Here is an 18,395-nt window from a genome sequence, read left to right on the forward strand (position 1 = left end):
TATAATGCGCTGGTTTTTCTTTTCGGATTAGAAGGTCCGATTTGTCGCATCTGTAAAATCCGGACCTGTCACATATGCAGCGTAACCTGCAGGTCCGTGTTCCCAGAAAACGATAGATGAATGTTTTCTAGAACCTAATGACATCACCCATTTATTAAAAAAAGTGAAAAGCTGAACGAATCCGCAATAACTAAGTATACTCAAATGTGACTTAAACCATTGTTTTACAGCTCTTATAACAATCCCGTCTGAGAAGCCGTCCCTCCGATTATACGGCACGGCTCTGCCAACCAATCTGAAGAGCACCATCTACCCGTCGGGCAAGGGAGTTGCCGTGAAGGAGCGACTCGCTACCAAAGACATGTTCTCTCTCGCTCTCAGGGTCGACCCGGACAATGAAACGCCTAGCTTGAAGGTAAGTGGTTTTGTCTAAAGTAGTCAGGTATAAAGGCCTTACTACACTTCCCTATCCACCAAGCTCAATGCGTCAGAATCAGGTAGTGTAAGAAACTTACGTACGAGCTACGATTTCGCCGTTCATTTTATGCCTACATCCGAGGCATCAGATTTTCCAACTCGTTATAATTTGAGAGTTTTCAAGGCTAGAGTGAATAGGCATTTGCTAGATAAGCGTGATCCATCCTAGACCACATCGTCACTCACATTACATCGTGGTCAAACGTGAACCTATTTTATTTTAAAAACATAGGAGCCTATGGAGTGAGTAGTGTAGTTAGTAGTATATATTGTATCATTAGGCATACAAATGTAAAAAAACGTGTTTTTTTTAGAAATTACATATATCTGTCAGTAGTAATAGGTCTATCATTATTTTGAGTTTTTGGACTGCAAAGTCAAATATGACTGCCAATAGGGTAGTTTCCAACTAGTCAAATCAGTTACTTTTTACTAAACGTCAAAACACGAAATTACTATGCGATTTGAATAAAAAACAAAACTGACGTCATAGAAAAACGTGACAAAATTTCGGACTTATTATTACATTTTTCTTTATTAGAAAAAAGAAAACGTTTTGGGCACCTTTAGATTCGCCTGTGTTTATTTAGTAATCAGAATTTCATCATTTATCTTTGACCTAGGAACTTCCCTCATTCTCTTCTGGTACCTTGTTTTTCTGTCCCTGTCCCCCCCCCCCCCCCCCAACGCAAACCACGGGCATGTGTTACATCTGCCTGTAAACTCTTCAAATTACCTCTCCTACCACAGACAATCTGCATAGCTCTGGGCATAGAGCAAGCGACGCTCCGCCACAGAGGCGACAAGGGCATCGCGTGGCTCACACAGCTGATGGACGTAATCGACGTTCTGGACTACCCCGTGCCCGGGTACACACCCTCCACCGTGCTCTCCGAGCTGCACGTGCATCTATGGGACTGCGCTATTGATTACAGGTAAGGCAAAGATAAAAGAGTTTCGAAAAAAGCTAGAGCTAGCTTGGGCTCTTCTTCTCTCGTGTAGATTGAGACCAATGGTCGACCTCACCAACTCTGGTGTCAGGGTTACTGTGTAATGGCAATAGACTTGCCCCCATAACATATGGGACTTAAACATAGCTGGTGAGGAGTGGGTGTATATAAGGCTTGATGATACGTTTTTTTTTCCACTTAGCACGGTACGCTGGCCAAATAGAAAGCTCGGTGAGGCGTGGGTACTTAATTCATGTTGCGATGGATTTACCTATAACTACCCCAATTGAGATATAGTCGTGAGCTTATGTCGTTTTCTTCCAGGCCGCTCTACCTACCAATCCGAACAGTCATCACTCTTGGCAACTTCACGGTTTCAAGCAACCTGATCGCTGCTACAAACACCTCCTGCCTCCGCTTCTTAGCTCAGGAGTGCACACTGTTCCTGTCTCATCTGCAAGGCACTAAGTCCAACACGACGGTACCCCAGGATGACGACAAACTGCCCGATGTTCATAAGGACTATATCTGCGTGGTCGATGTTGGGTTGTTTGAGCTGTCCCTTAGGATGGAGGATAAAGCTACTTGTGTGAGTACTCTTAATTTAAAAATCGTATACCGTTTTTGTATCTTCTTCTATCCCTTTCGTACTGGGTGAGAACCCTCAGCACTCCCCATGTGTCTAGCTGAGTAGTTAGTACCATCTGAGTGAAAACTTACAATAAGTCACGTCAAAAAAAACGTGTATTATCTACCTATTCTGTTTTCAAAATATATATATTTTTTAAATCTTAATTTAAATTTGCATAACTTCATTATGATATTGCTCCTCAAATGAACCATTATTTGTCACAAGGTAATTATGCCCCTGCAACTTAGTAAATGCGACAAGCATACTGTAAATGCCAAATATTTTTTATTTTTCTGACGTTTTTTAAACCCAACTCGTTAAAAAAGTTGGACTTAATTTATGATAGTAGCAGAAAACTAATTACAAGTTTTTGCCTTTTTAAACAATACATACAGGGTGTTAGTGACATTGTAACGAAAACTTTGATTGATGATTCTGAGTTGATATCAAGTGGAATTTTCCGTCGCAAAAGTATGGAGCTGGAAATAATTAAAACAAACACTAAAATCATAAATTTTCCGACAGGAAATTCCACTTGATATCAACTCAGAATCATGGTCTGAATCATCCCCCAGTATTCGTTACAATGTCACTAACACCCTGTATATAATAAAATCAGCCGCATCAGCAATCGCATCGTCTCACCACAATACTGTTCACAGACAAACGAACAACCGCAAGTGGACCTAAGCGCGTCCAACAACATGGTGACGCTGTACACATGTTGGGACTCCGCGTCGGCGCTGTGTCGCCTGCTGACGTACGTGGCCTCGGACGGGGATTCCCAGCCGCCGTACGACCCCGCCTCCAGGCACACTAGTATCTGTGAGGAGCCGCCCCTGGAACCCCTAGTGGGTACGTACCGAGCAGTAACATTAAAAAAAATACGCAAAAACTTCAGGCAACTTATCATAAACAGCCTGTATACGTCCCACTACTAAGCACAGGCATCCCGAGGCTGTATGGAGCATTGTCACAACCACCTGATCGTCCGAAAAAGTTGGATAATTCCATGCGTTGGAAGGCACGTTAACCTTTTGGTCTCGGGCTACTAGCCCGAACATGTACACCAAGCCGTTGTGTAGCAGCGTGGTGGACTTAATTCCATACCCCCTCCGGTTGAATGAGGGGAGGCTTGTTTTTTAGGTGCAAAAAAACTTGTCAGAATTAATACGATCCTTTGAAAGTAAACCTAAATGACCTGTAGAGGTCAAGCTTGGTATTCTTCCGTTTATCATAGAGGTCCAATTACAGGCCTGGAAGATCGACCAGTCGAAGAAATAAGAGAACTTTCCCCAAGCGAAATTCAACAGGTTAACGACCTTATGGCTGAGGCTTTGAAAGAGAGCCCTAACAACACATGTAAGTAATACCACTCTCATCTTTCTCTTGTACCCCTTATAGCATAGAATAAATGATAATACTCTGAATAGAAGGTACACTCCACCCTCGTTTATACGAGCTTGGCGTGACCATTTTAATCTGTTTAAGCCGTAAAGGAGCAGCGGGCTGTCTGTCTCGCTCGCATTTAGGCGGCACATGGTAAACCAAAATTCTTATATAGAGTGTCCGGACTGTGTTTAACGTAATGAGTCAAGGTTAATAATGTAATAAATATACATCATCGTAATAATATGACAACCATGGGCGGATCCAGCGGAGGGTTTTGGGTCATGGGAGGAACTGCAATTGTATCTAATTCTCTACGGATATAGGTTGTCTGCGACCTGGTGCTGAAGTTGAATCCGCTCCTGGTGTCAACTATCTTTCTCATATCGATGCTAAACTAAGATTGTTCATTCATTCAGTAAAGTGAAGCGTACTTTTATTTACTTTAAATATTTCTTTTGCACAGGCTGTCATTACAAAATCTTATAACACTGTTTTTTTAAACAATTTCTTTCCAGTGGACGAAGACGAACTAAACAGCTCAACAGAGAAAGAAGGGGTAGAGATATTCTTCTTTCCAGACGAGTCTAACATGAGACGTCGTCAAACGTCTTCAGAAGCGATAGATACGGCAGGTGACGTGGACAAACTGGTAGATTTCGATGACTCTGGCAGGGCCACTGAGGAGGAGTCCAAGCCTACTAATGCTCAAGTGGCTAAAGATCTAGGAGACCTGACTTCGACTCCTAAAGCTTCACCAAGGAAACCGAAGAGGAAGAAGGTAAGCAACAGAAGTAGAATACGTACATACATAAACCCTAAAGCAATACCAATCAGGCCTATTTCCCGTTGCAGTAGGCAGAAACCACAGAATTCTACTTACAACGATCCTCACACACCACTTTCCCTTCTTCCACTCTCATCAAAGTCGCCAGTTTAGAGTACTATTGGTCTGGCCTTTCTTTAAAACATCCTGGAATATTTCTATAAAACATACACTTACTTAACTGAAGGTTTCTTAACAAATTGTTTGAGAAGACTCCTTATTGACCCTACGTCTTCACTTCTCTTCGTCTTGTGCAAGCTCCAACTAATGACTACGATGAGTATCAAGATCGTCTCATCCAGGTCTTCTTACTCCAGCGCCATTATTGTGGTTCTTACTTTACAATACAATACAAAACTCTTTATTACACTTAAAAACATTTAAAAAAATAAACTACTAAACTTTTCTGGTCTTTACTTTTGGATAAAACACTTATTTCACCTATATATTCTCATTGATCCTACTAATAGGACATTTTAATAGGTCCACCAAGAAACGTGGTGTTCATCGAGGCTTTAGGATATTTCATCACTATTTACCACAACAAAACTGTGCAACAGTCATTTTGCTGGATGAGTATCTTTATTTCAAGACTATTATTATGCCGGATACATTCAGTAAACAGATAAGAATTGGTGAATCAGATTCAACAGCTTTCATTTCACCAAAAAGCCCTTTTCAATCTAACCCCAAAATTTCCCCCCTAGCAGAAATCAAGCGGCGACGGCAGCAATACGGACGACGAGTATTGCATCATAGACACACAGCCACACTCGAACCTGGACAACGACCTGGACGAGCCTGTGGTGAACTGGATCGGCCCCGGCCCCGTGTATATGTTCGACAACCATTTCACTGTGCCTGCCGCAAGGACAGACGTCTTGAAGGCGCCTAAGAGCTTCCCACTGCCTATGCTTAGGTAAGTGGAATCGTCTTGTGTCTTGAGCTGAGTTTGAAAAATAAAATCTGGCGCGTTTCTGTGTTCGTTTTCCATGTTTCTATATAGAAAATATTTCGTGTGTGCGTTGATTTCTGATGTGATGTCATTATAATATATATATTGTATATGTAATCCGTGTCTGTGGTGTCCTAAATAATAAATGTTTCTTTCTTTCTTTCTTTTCTTTTCGTTACTATCTAACCGCGTAATTGAAAGGAAATGCGCTCAAAATCGAAATAAATCCTGCGCAAAATCAGCCTTATATAAAACTATCCAATTTCCAGATATACCTTATGTGAGATGAGCATAACATGGAACATGTTCGGCGGCACGGACTTCAAGCCGACTGCCGATTCGGCGCCCGACAAGAAACGTGTCACCATTGAAAGTGACGCAAGGAAGCAAGCCTCCCCTAGTGCCAAGTAAGTGATTTAGATTTGAGTCAAAAAAACTACCCAAACTTGTTATCTGATCTTTGTGAACTCCTTTTCCAATTTTATGAGTAGACTGATTGAGACGAGAGACTCTTGGTAAGGCCTTACTCATATTTTGTGCAGAATGCGGGAACTAACTTATCATGAACACAAGTTTCGCTTTCTATGCAAATGTAGGAGGAATCACATTGAAACACTCGGACACGCTATGCCAAGCTAACGTGTTTAGTATAAACAACTTCCCCTTCACAGACACAAAGAATACGAGCCGTACGAGTCGGGGCGCGCGTTGACAGCGGCGTACAGGCAGGGGGTCAGCTGGTCCGCGGGATCGGAGCGGGTGAGGCCCGGTCCTCGTGCTCCGCCCAAGTCGCGCGACCTGCGTACCAGAGGCGGACCACTGAGAGACCACCACACTTGTGTCAAGCTGTGTCTTAGCAAGGTAAATACTAAATACATAAACATACAGTAACAGAGTTCCCTCGAGCACCAACCAATGCATGAACACATAAATAGACTTAAACAGAAATTGATTAATAAACAAAAATCTCAATTAGACTACGTTGTGTTGAATATACCTACCATGGTTCTGCTTTACGTATACTATAAAGTGTTACTTAACCCACGATCTCCACCCTATAGTAATACAAAGAAAAGTTTTAGTTTTGGAGTTATAATTATTCTCATAAACTCTTCTCAGTTTCGAACCAACACTTGTTTTATTAATTATAGCTACATCAAGGATTCCTTCACCATTTCTGGAATAATTCACAGATAACTAATACCCTGTCAATTTTCAGTTGAAGTTCCAACACGAAGTGTACCCCCAGGGCGGCACGCACGCGTCTCGGCAGACGCTGGCTGTCAGCAAGATAGAAGTGCTGGACAGGCTGGTCTGCAGTGACATCAACAAGCTGCTCAGCCAGTACAAACTCAAGGATGAACCGGAGAGGAAGAATGCGCATATGGTGAGATTCAAGACTAAATATTAATTATTGCTTACATATTTTCATAATACTACGTATAGAACGGACTTTCTCCGCTCCGTATCAATTGGTTTCGGTACCGAAATAGGGGGTTAAAAAGGCCTCATTCAAAAAGCAATATTGATATTTGACATTTGCTTGCATTGCGCACTTACTATTACATGCGCAACTGTCAAATTGCAATATTGCTTTTTTAGATGAATTGCTACGATGTGGCCTTTTTAACCCCCCTAGATTTACCTCATCCATTGGGTCTCATTTTAGTCTAAATAGCCCGTAAGCTTTTAAGGAGTGAGGGAGTGCGCGCGGGCTGTCTCTCACTCACACTTGTACTGTAAGAACGAAACTTTTGTGTGAAGTGTCCGGGCTGGGTGACACGTATTTAGGCTGTTTATGTTAACAATACAATTGTTACGTGCATTCCAAATAACGGAGGAACCTACGACTCAAGATGCGGTTACTAAGCAGCCATCATCATCATCATCAGCCGTACGACGCCCACTGCTGGGCATAGGCCTCCCCCAAGGATCTCCACGACGATCGGTCCTGCGCTGCCCGCATCCAGCGGCTTCCCGCGACCTTCACCAGATCGTCGGTCCACCTTGTAGCGGGCCTACCCACTGAGCGTCGTCCGACACGCGGCCGCCACTCCAGAACCCTTCCGCCCCAGCGGCCATCGGTTCTCCTCGCCATGTGTCCTGCCCACTGCCACTTCAGCTTTGCAATTCTCCGAGCTATGTCGGTGACTTTAGTTCTCCTGCGGATCTCCTCATTTCTGATTCGATCACTAAGCAGCCATCGATCCAATAACAGTTCTCACTTCGCACCAGACGATTTACTCTGTTTTGTCTTCCAGCTGATAGTAAAAGCGGTACACCTTCGTCCGCTCGCGTCGCTCAGCGCCCAGGAGTGTTGTCTGAAGGTGGCTCTACTGCCGCTGCGGTTCAACCTGGATCAGGACACGCTGGCGTTCCTCGTCGGATTCTTCTCCAAACTCGGCACTGACGAGTCTAATGGTAAGTGTTCCAACGCTTCTTGACTATAGTGACTTGTAACGTATCGTGGTAGGGTTGATAATGTTATGATGCGGTATGGAAAACGACGTGATTGTCTTAAATATATTTCATAATAGTATAACATAATCTCATGACTATATTCTCAATTGGGCATTAATATGTATACACTTTGGTACCATGTCACATTAACTTTTTTGATAAATTGAACTGTAAGTCTCACTAAATGTCAAATATGTTAGTGAGACGGAGTCCTAAAGTGGGTACATTATATTGCTCGTTCATAAATCGTAAGATGAAGTACCCGCTCCGCATCGAGCCTTGTGTTAGACCGACGTGATTGGTGCTGAGCCGCATCGCCGTCTCCGCGTCGTTTTACTTTGGTGTAATATTCAATACAGTTCAACTTCTCTGTCTGATTTTATATACCCAGGACGAAGTGGAGGAGGAATTGGATGGTTAAATTATTCAATAATAGGTAACTTCTCGAATTTGGGCTTATAATTAAGATTCGAAGAAACCCTGTTTTTTTTAAAAAAAACTAATTATTCCTGTTCACCCAGACGACGACACAAAGAGCGTGGGCGGGCTATCCACCGAGTCGAGCGGGTCCCGGCAGACCACGCCCACACACCGCGTGCCCGTCATGAGCATCGCGCCGCACCTGCGCGACCCACCGCCCACGCCCACCTCGCTGGGCGACGCCGACGCTCTGTCACTGAACGATGCTGGTAACTATCAACACAGTCGAATAGGTCCCCGCAGACCGCGCCGTGTTTATCTCGGATCTGGACCTGGAGCCAGACCTGGGTCCGTTTCCGGACCCGGACTTAACTAGGAGCTGGAGCTTGACTTTAACTTTGACTTTAAAGTGATTTAAACACAAATGAAAGATCTAACTGGATACCAAGTCCTTTCCAAGTCGTGATCATAGTTTCTTTATTATTAAATACTAGCTGTTACCCGCGACTCTGTTTGACTGAAACCCTAATATTAGAACTATAGAAGTTCCATACATACTTTGAATTTCACAAAATCCTTCTCTTAGTGAGCACCTAGAGCCTAAAAGAAACCTTCATGCATTTGAGCCTCCTAGCACTTGTAGTTTCTGAGATTTCGTGATGAATGAGTCAGTCCGTCAGAGCCCCTTCGCTTTTTATAAATAATATAACCGATAGCGGCATAGTAACTATACACCCTTCAACAGTGATCCGCGACGAAGAACCTTTAATGGAGACATACGAAGCCGAGCGGCTGGTGTCAGAGAACCTGATCCAGCTGGAGGAAGACTTCCACCGTCTCGGCATCAGCCAGGAGAAGCCGTATGAGAAAGCCAAGCTGCCCGACAATGAGCCGATAGATGACTCGCCCATTTACTTCAGGTACATTGTGTTGAAAGGTTAAGGTATCCTCTTCAGCAATGGCAGCGTTAGAATATGAGGTTTATTACTCCACTAAACACAAAACAAAAGTGTTTTTAGTACACTAACATTGTGGGACAATACAAGTGTATATAAGGGAGGTGGTGCTTGTAAAAGGATTTCCCTTGTACTACAAAGTCACTAGGTCCCAGGCCTTGCAAAGCCGTCAATCTATACTAATGCGTTACTAAGTCAAGTAGCTACAGATAGAGATAAATTTATAATAATTTATATTATATAATCCAAAAGAGAAGTAAACTAAACTTGTAATCCGCCTAGTGTATCATCGGCGGCCAGTAGCGCACTAGCGCCTGCTACTAAGCAGACATTGGTTCATGAAAGAAGTAACAGACAGCGTTCAGATGTTTATCATCCCACACGTGTCATAGAAAATGACTAAGGAATTATTTCCGCTCCCTACATGATGGGCCGGTAACCGGGCACCCGTACAGTTCATAATATTCTATTTATCCTAAAAAGTCCCTCCTTCTTCACCAACTTGTTTTCTAGTGAATTCTGGTTTTGCCCATCCGAATAGGGTTGTGATTGGTATCTGTCTGATTCCTGATTTTTTTTCCGCAGAAGAGTAGTATTCTCCCCGGAGGTGCCGATCCGGCTGGACTACGTGGGAAAGCGCGTGGACCTGTCAGCAGGTCCCGTCGCAGGCTTACTAATGGGGCTCGGACAACTCAACTGTTCTGAACTCACACTCAAACGACTTGACTATCGGTAAGTTGTTTAGAAGATGACATAGATTTTTTTATTTTAGGGGATAACTCTAATGAGGCAGTAGATGGTCTTTACCAGCTTCCAATAAGCACAGACACGACGCTTCTTCTCCCATCACTGCAAGTAGGCTTTAGGTGATTTTGAAAATGTGATAACTGTGTTGTTTTGACTGAACCCAGTCATGGTTTGATGGAAGATGATGAATACACCAAAATTGGGGCAAAATGGGCTGTTTGTTTTGCCTTTTTTACTTTACTTTTAACAATGTCCCAGCTCGCTAACACTATACTAACCTTTCTCCGACAGGCTGGGTCTCCTTGGGCTAGAGAAGCTGGTGCAATGGGCGTTGCACGAGTGGCTGTCAGACATCAAGCGGCACCAGCTGCCGGGGCTGCTCAGCGGCATCGGACCCATGCACTCTCTGCTGCAACTCAGTAAGTGTTTAACCAACAAGCATTATTTCTGACAGCATGATTGATAAGGTTGGTTATTTATCTCGCAACCCATCAAGATATATTTTTCCCTTTTTGGGTAAGCAAAACCACAGGCCCCCAAAATACAACTTGCCCTTCTATATCTTAGAATGTATACTGCGGTTTGTTAAAATGATCACTGTGACTCCCTAACCCTTTAGGGGCAACTGTTTCTCTCAATCTCTTTCTCTATTCCCACATGACCATGGAAACTACTTTTCTCGTACATATCTCGTTTGCAACTGTTTCTGGATATCAAACTAAAATAAAGTTTTTTTCGCCAAAATCCAATCTTGTCCACTATCAGTGATATTAACATTCACAATGTTTCCAGTAACCGGCATCAGGGACCTGGTTTGGTTACCAGTAGAGCAGTGGCGGCGCGACGGGCGCCTGGTGCATGGTCTGCGACGCGGCGCCGCCTCCTTCACCGCTCGCACCGCCGTCGCCGCGCTCGACATCACCACCAGAATCCTGCACCTCATACAGGTAACATTCACACACATCATTACAAACTGATATGGCTCACCTAACGTGCCCCGCGTGCCCTGGCACCTGTACGCTGATGGAGCTTATGAATGCTGCCGATAATGTTGTTAAGGTTTCAAAATACTGGACTGAAAGGATGTGAATGCCATCGAAATGATAAGAAGACCTTGTAATGGACTTATTGTAGCTCCACACCTACGTCGCGGACGACACATTAAGTAGTCGGATCCGCTGTACATTTACCTACGTAAGTATGTAGTCGTTACTTGAGCCATGTCAGGGGCATTGGCGATTCAATAGAAACTGTGTCACCAAAGTTGATGAGGTCCGTCATTACTCTCACAGCCCACACAAGACTTCTCTTGTGTGGATCTTCATATCTTCACACATATTTCACACTGTGTAGCCATAGCAACTATACATAGTGAAGATATTGGATTTTCTACGACAATGGATTTTCTACGACAGTACACTTTGGTCAAATCAAGGCCTCATGCCTTGTGACTTTGTACTCTTTACAGACAAATCTGAATCTGAAATAGAAGTGATGTTTTACTACATATTCATACTTCCTTGAGGCCTTTACCCAACAGCGGGATCTTAAGATTATATTCACACTTCATCGTTTCTGACAAAGTTCATAATTTAAGGTGATGCGTGTCAGTCAGCTAGGTAACGCTGCGTCAGCAGATGGCGTTACTTCTGCATTTTTCGTATTTTTTCCATTTATTCGTTTAGTGTTGAGTTCTGACCCAGTGAAACGTTAGGTGGCGAAATCTTACATACATTATCTTTAAGTTAAGCTACAATTTTGAAGTATTTACTGCAGATATCATATTAAAACATTGCATCAAAAGTTGGTGTCATTTCAATTTGTGTACAAACACGAAGCTATTAAAAGAGATGCATAATTTGAAGTCTACTTCTAACTTCTAAATGGCGCATTTGGTAAAGCAGTCGCCGCCATTCTTAAGTTTCACGGTTCAAACCCCAAGTGCATGTTTTAATTGTTTTTACTTTTTGTATTTTTTTTTACAATTGAATTTGGCGAACCCGTTTATTTGTTACGGAATTTTCAAAAAGTATAACTTTTACCAGTAATATTATAATTACACAATAATGTACTTTGCACTAAAGTACCTTCCGTAATTTCCGTATTTTTTATTTTGTAAAATTCTTACAGGCATTAATCGCATCAGTGAACATGCGGCTAACTAAAAAACTACTGAACGGATTTTCATACGGTTTTCACCAATGAGTAGAGTGATTCATGGGCGTGCTTTAGGGTATATAATTTATACAAGTATTTTTTGTTTGTATAAAATGGTTCAAAAATGATGATGAATATCAAACATAATTATCGTTACAAATATAGCCGACTTGGAGCTTTCGGCGAAAACGCTGCCTGAGCCCATTGAGATATAACAAAACAACGTATGGTTGAATTGTTCCATTTTTGTAGGTCTACCGGAAAGTCCACAATATGTCATAATAATTATATTGTGTATAAAGAATTATGTATATGTATTGTATGATTTTACAAATAACGATCACAGTACAGTAATAATAAGGTAGATTTTTCCTAAATTGCGTCGGTTCAAACTTTGACGCATCGCGTTTGAAAGATGTAATAGCGCTTCAGGACGTCCCGCAAGCACGGCGCTGATGTCGCAGTATCCGCATATAATTATTATGACTTGTCATTTAGTTCCAATAAAATCCGCAGGACTTAATACGTATGTCAGTGACAGCTGGTGATAGCATGCGGGACACTTAGCAGCTAATCGAATTTTATGTTGTTTTCGCGCCCAGTCCAGACGACTTGCAGCGCATTTCTGGACTTATATTTACGCGTGGTGTTTATTGTTAGGTTAATTAGTTCAGGTTAGGACGTTTTTTTTAACGAGGACGTTAAAAAATGACGAGGCTGGGACGTGTTGAAGTAGTATTTCCATATATACGCGGCCTGAAATGGGCTGTTTCGGGGACCTGAACTGGTTGCTGTCGAACTTATTATCACGTTTTCTTGATTAAAATTCATAAATAAGTCAAATAGAAAAAAGAAAAAAGATTTTCGTTAGTTTTAGATCTGTCATGATGTCTGTGATGTTTGTTTATTATACATAAGAATTTCAAAATTTATCTTATTTTTTTTCCCAAAGGGCAAGGCAAAGGGAACTATGCCCATACAGCCATGTCTTGTGTTTTTTTTTCTTGATGATGATTAATGAAATGATGAAACCTAAGCCCCCACACAGACTCTTACTCCAAACCCCAAACGAAGTAAGCGGCTTGTTGGCGCAAAGCGAAAATAGATAGGTACACTTTGTTTATTGAATATTCCGATTTAATAATACTATCGGGAATGTTTTCCGACTAACTTAATGTGATCATTAACCACAAAACACCACTTCGTATTTATTATTTAGATTATTCAATGAAGAAAGCAACCTTCCCGTTCCCGTTCCCACCAAAAAGTCCGCGGCAAAGAGAATATAAATAAATCTGTATGTTGGATGGAAAAACAATTAATTATAAATGACTACTATTTAGGCCGGCAAATGCAACAACTTTCTTTTTGATTTGGTTTTCCCCGAAGGGTAAGGCAAAGGGAACTATGCCCATACAGCCATGTCATTTTATGTATTGATTTTTTATTATAATATATGTCCTCTTTTAAAACACGGTACTTACCCATTATTTAAAAATGTTTAAAAAATATGCGTTAAAACAAAAATATTTTTCCAATATTCCTTTTCTCAGATTGTAATATTTTTAGTTTTTTATTTATTCATACAAAATCTCTTTATAAATTGTCACTGACATTCTATTACACTTGTCAAGTAGTCAAAGCCTTTAGAGAAAAAAAAACTATCACGCACACACACTAACATTGACACCACTACACGCTCAGCAAATACACTGTAATCTGCACCACTACAAATGTAGAATTGATCAAAATTGAGGGTCTGAAATATGGTACTTCTCGTATTCGGACCCTAAATTTTTGTTAGTTTGCGAAAATAATACACCAAAATATTACTATTTATCGGTTTTATAACAATATTCCTCTATCCGTTTTCCTGTAGCACTGCATCAACTTTTGTATGGAAAACGAATCACCTTAACATCCATGTTCCCCCAGGCGACAGCAGAAACAGCGTTCGACATGCTGACTCCGAGTCCGACACTAGCGCTACAAGACGCATACAAGCGTCGCGAGCGCCGCCGCCGCCGCAGACACGACCCCGCCAGGCATCCCACCGACATCCGAGAGGGGGTTGCTAGTGCCTACAACACTGTTAGAGAGGTGAGTGTCATACTATGATGACCTTGATCCCAAGAAAAAAACAACTTTTGTCTACCCAGTCCCTGTTTTTATATAAGAACTGTCATATTGACATGATCTTCAGGCCAGTCTCGAAGCTGAGAGTAGACCCTTAGAGAGGTGAGTGTCATAGTATGCTGACCTTGATCCCGAACTATTGTCTAAAGAAGAAAGAAAGAAATTATGCATGTGTCGTAAAATAAAGAATACAGCGGTAACTCTCCTCCCCGCCCCAAATCGTACTGCTGATTTACCTCACCCCCTCTAGCACGCGCGTACTGCCTTTCTCGCTCGCACTTAAGTAAGAAGGCGGTACACGGTAAGAATTGGGTTTTTCTATGGAGTGTACCTACAAAAATGTAACTTTGCTGTCTTATAAAGAAAAAAAAGGCTGCATAAAGTTTCATGTGAACGGACCTGAAGCTAGAATACGACTTCACTTCATTTTATATTGGTGACAAAGAAAATATGGTGGTGCGGATACCATCGTTGTTTCTCAACCAACAAATACCTCATGACTCATGTGCACCTTTTCGCAGGGTTTCGCCGAAACAGCAGCAACAATGGCGCTGGCAGCGCGCTGCGAGAGCGGCGTGGGTGTCCTGCGCCACCTGCCGGGCGCCGCCGTGGCTCCGCTGGCGCTGGCCGCCGCCGGCGCCGCCGACGTCCTGGGCGGCGTGAGGGCGCACCTCGCGCCGCACGCCGCTAGAGATACTGCTGATAAATGGCGCGCTGACACGCAGACTTAGCGGTGAGTGCAACTATCCCTTCCCGTAGAGGCAGAATAAGTCACCAGATAGTGTCACTATTTTGCCGGTAGTTCGCTATCTTTTTACCGCCTTCAAAAAAGGAAGAGGTTCTCAATTCGACCGTTTATTTTTTTTGTAACTGGCCGGTTGCAAGTGTTACTGCTAGATAGCATCGCCCATTAAACTACAAGCCACGCTAGTGCGGTTAGGACATTGCTGCACAGATCATCTTACTTTCAGACAATCGGGGGAATTTCGAACGGCACCTTAAGGATTTGGTCCCGGCTACATTAACTTAATTAAGTCGTTACACACTTATGTAACCAAAGGCTCCTGACATCATCATGTCATCAACCCTGGTGTCAGGGTTAGTATTGACCCACCAAAAGCCCCTGACATGATGAGTGGTTGATGAGATCGGTCATTGAACTCCGTGGGGATCCCACACGAGAAAAGAAGTAAAATACAATTTTGACTTTGAAGATGATGTCCTCCTCTCCGTCTCCTGCATTATATACGATAAAAAGGTTTAGAACTGCCAAATTAAAAATTAGTTTGTATCAGCCGGAATCGACACATCTGGGGGCACGGTAGTGCCCTCGCCAAGACGAGCAATGCGAAGTTTAGTTTTACTTAAAATTAATACGTAACTTTCTATTGTTTCAGAACTAATACATACTCCAGATGTTCAAATCCTATTTTTATATGAAGATCTCTCATCAAGCACAGGTGATGGTTCATTTAGGTTAATGCATTTGCTCAGTTTTCTTATCATTATCTAACTACGTATGTTATTGTATGCCGAGGCTTCAATGTAATCTTATTTCTAAGGTTTCTACATGTTTTCCCGTACAGGCTTCTACAGCGACATGATAGGAGCGATGTATATTTATATAGTTCACAATTTATAAGAGGGTAGTTTCCAACCAGTCAAATCAGTTACTTTTTATTAAACGTCAAAGCACGAAATTACTATGGAATTCGTAGGAAAACGCAACCTGTGACGTCATAGAAAAATGTGACAAAATGTCAGACTTATTATTAAATTTTTATTTATTAAAATGCATAAATAAGTTTAATAGAGAAAAGAAAACGTTTTTTGACACCTTTAGATCTGTCTTTATTTAGTAAAGAGAAATTTATAATTTGTCTTTGACCTAGGAAACTACCCAATTTACCGCCGGAAGGCCTATATAAAAACTTGAGGTTTCAAAAATGGTTCGTAATATAACATAACATTATCACCACGTTTTAACACTTATTCCTCTCTTTTAAAATAATTTAATTTAATATGAATTTAGGATAAAGCTAGTGATAATTATGTAAAATTTTTGACACCCCAAGTTTTGCCTCTTTATATAACCGTAACAGATTTGTCAATTTTTAAAGAAAATTATATATTCCTCCACATTTTTGAGGCACACGCTTTTAGTGCGATTTATTATTAATTCAATTTGTTTTCGCCTCTGTCTACTTAATAAATAAAGGAGTGTAACATAATATATACTGCTCAGTATAAAATGGTGCCGATTCCAGCAGACACCAACTCAATTTTAATTTATTTTGGCAGTGCTAAGACTAGCCCTATCTCTGTCTTACACTCGTCCTAAGTGCAGGACGGCACTATTTTTAGACCTGTCATATTTAAAAAAGTTTTGTCTACCAGAATCGACATCCATATGTATAAAATAATTTAATAATACTTCAAGTGTTGTTCGAAAGTCACAAGAAACATCCAAATATGTGAAAATTTTAATACTATGGATATTTGTTGACTGAAAATTATGTTTATTTACACTTTACACTGGAAGGGCACCACAAAAAAAACTTGCGTATATGACGAGTCCACAACTTGGAAAGCTAGAAGTTCATAAGTACCAACAACAGCGAAATCTTGAAGTCACATATCAACCTAATCGTTTCTAGATAATCAATAATAAAAATATAGAAGTAAATACCAATAGGAATTAATCGTATCATGAAGTGTTTCTGTCAAACGTAAGCCGCCCTTAGCCAAGCTGCAAGCTATTACGAAACACGACAGTGTAATCGAATAAAATGTATAGAATTGACATAAATATTCTTTTTTATAGCACTCACCTGTGCTTAGGGAAACTCACAAAGAGAAAATTAAATCGAACAAAATCTGACTTGGACGGAACTTGAACTCGCAGCTCTTGTCAAGCCGGGTTGAGCGTGTTAACCATTACACCACCGGGTCCTTCTCCTGTCCATACGAAATTCTTTCGATCTATGTATCGTCATATATATAAGTCCCGACTTGACAAGGGCTGCGAGTTCAAATCCCGTCCGAGTCAGAATTTTTTTCGATTTAATTTTCTCCTTATAAGGTGACATGTTAACCCCATAAATTTTATTCGATTGAACTGTCGCTTTTCGTGATCGTTTGCAACTTGGCTAAGGTCCCTTGCGTATCAGTATCTTTACAAGCATTAATGTAAATAACGACTAAGGTAGCTACATATTCCGATTAGAATTAAATTGCAGTTGAATGTTCTAATTATAATAATATATTCATTTTTTGTCCTTCCGGTGTTTGGTTGTAAGACGATGGTGCTTGATATAGATAGCGTATAGCATTTTAGAGCATTTAGCGGCTTATTTGTAGGTGTATTGATATCGGTGTAAATAGTTTTAGACATTGGAATGTTCATTGGGTGCCATGACATGACTACTCACGAGTCTGCCGGTCGTTTGTCACTATGTATCAACATTCATCCTTTTATTTCTTTATTAAAACATGGGTTTCCGTTCGGCCACAACCTAACCAGCGTCCGCGGCACGAATTATATCGAGGGTTTCGACCAACAGCCGTACGTTTATCCACGTAGATAGCATTCGCTGCTTCTATTGGTCAAAGCCGTTGATATAATTCGCGCCGCGCGGAACCCGTACCGCCTGAGCTGATGGTAAGTCAAAATGTGGACTTTAATGGTGCACACTTATCTAGTAAAAGCTTTTACACTCTAGTTTTGAGAAAGAGTGGATAGGCAGGGAGAAAGCAGTGGGAGTGGACTATGCAATCAGCCCAGCATTAGCACTGTGTTCAGCACACATGTATAGTGCAACTGGCAGCTTCTCCAGACGTCCCTTAACGGCAAGGGTTGCCTGGAGGGTGGTCACCAGACACGGCCGAAGCCTGCCATCAGTAAATGTGTCGCGCGATTAACTCCACCTTGGGGTCACGTGTGTGTTGGATCTCGAAGGTAAACCTACGGACCTGAGCGACTCCAACCCCCAAGATTATGTATAAAATTGTGATTTATATTAATGATATAGCGAATTTATTTTATTTGTGTTGTTTTATTATAGCTAATAGTAGCGAACGTTTGTTTGAACGACTTACTTTTCCTATAGTAATAGTAAGATTATTCCAATAATTCCTGGTAGAATCTGATGAATGAACAATTACCCTTTTTGATATGTTAAAATCAGCCATGAAATAAATATATGAAAAATGCAATTTGGGTTTCTATTTCTTAGTTTACTAAGTATTATTTCCCGAGAAATGCGTTTCAGAGGTATGTGACCTAACCTGA

At 41.5% G+C, this 18,395-nt stretch overlaps 1 protein-coding gene across 4 annotated transcripts in view; it reads left to right on the top strand.

Annotated features, from left to right (window-relative positions):
- The window catches only part of LOC126375148 (autophagy-related protein 2 homolog A), a 41,314-nt gene extending 22,995 nt beyond the window's left edge, over positions 1-18,319 (top strand). For 3 of the 4 annotated variants that reach the window (XM_050021996.1, XM_050021998.1, XM_050021999.1), the window contains 19 exons: positions 231-415; positions 1,228-1,412; positions 1,752-2,016; positions 2,721-2,913; positions 3,313-3,420; positions 3,966-4,228; positions 4,981-5,192; positions 5,498-5,635; positions 5,900-6,089; positions 6,448-6,615; positions 7,490-7,649; positions 8,210-8,377; positions 8,854-9,028; positions 9,650-9,796; positions 10,103-10,230; positions 10,604-10,758; positions 13,904-14,068; positions 14,626-14,837; positions 15,502-18,319. In XM_050021996.1, the coding sequence (XP_049877953.1) occupies positions 231-415; positions 1,228-1,412; positions 1,752-2,016; positions 2,721-2,913; positions 3,313-3,420; positions 3,966-4,228; positions 4,981-5,192; positions 5,498-5,635; positions 5,900-6,089; positions 6,448-6,615; positions 7,490-7,649; positions 8,210-8,377; positions 8,854-9,028; positions 9,650-9,796; positions 10,103-10,230; positions 10,604-10,758; positions 13,904-14,068; positions 14,626-14,835 (3,215 nt within the window). In that variant the 3' untranslated portion in view covers positions 14,836-14,837; positions 15,502-18,319. The remainder of the gene's footprint in view (positions 1-230; positions 416-1,227; positions 1,413-1,751; positions 2,017-2,720; positions 2,914-3,312; positions 3,421-3,965; positions 4,229-4,980; positions 5,193-5,497; positions 5,636-5,899; positions 6,090-6,447; positions 6,616-7,489; positions 7,650-8,209; positions 8,378-8,853; positions 9,029-9,649; positions 9,797-10,102; positions 10,231-10,603; positions 10,759-13,903; positions 14,069-14,625; positions 14,838-15,501) is intronic. The other variant, XM_050021997.1, reaches the window with a different exon arrangement.
- Positions 18,320-18,395: the final 76 nt, after the last annotated feature.

This window comes from Pectinophora gossypiella, chromosome 18 (genome assembly GCF_024362695.1).
Source record: "Pectinophora gossypiella chromosome 18, ilPecGoss1.1, whole genome shotgun sequence".
Classification (NCBI taxonomy): Eukaryota; Metazoa; Arthropoda; class Insecta; order Lepidoptera; family Gelechiidae; genus Pectinophora; species Pectinophora gossypiella.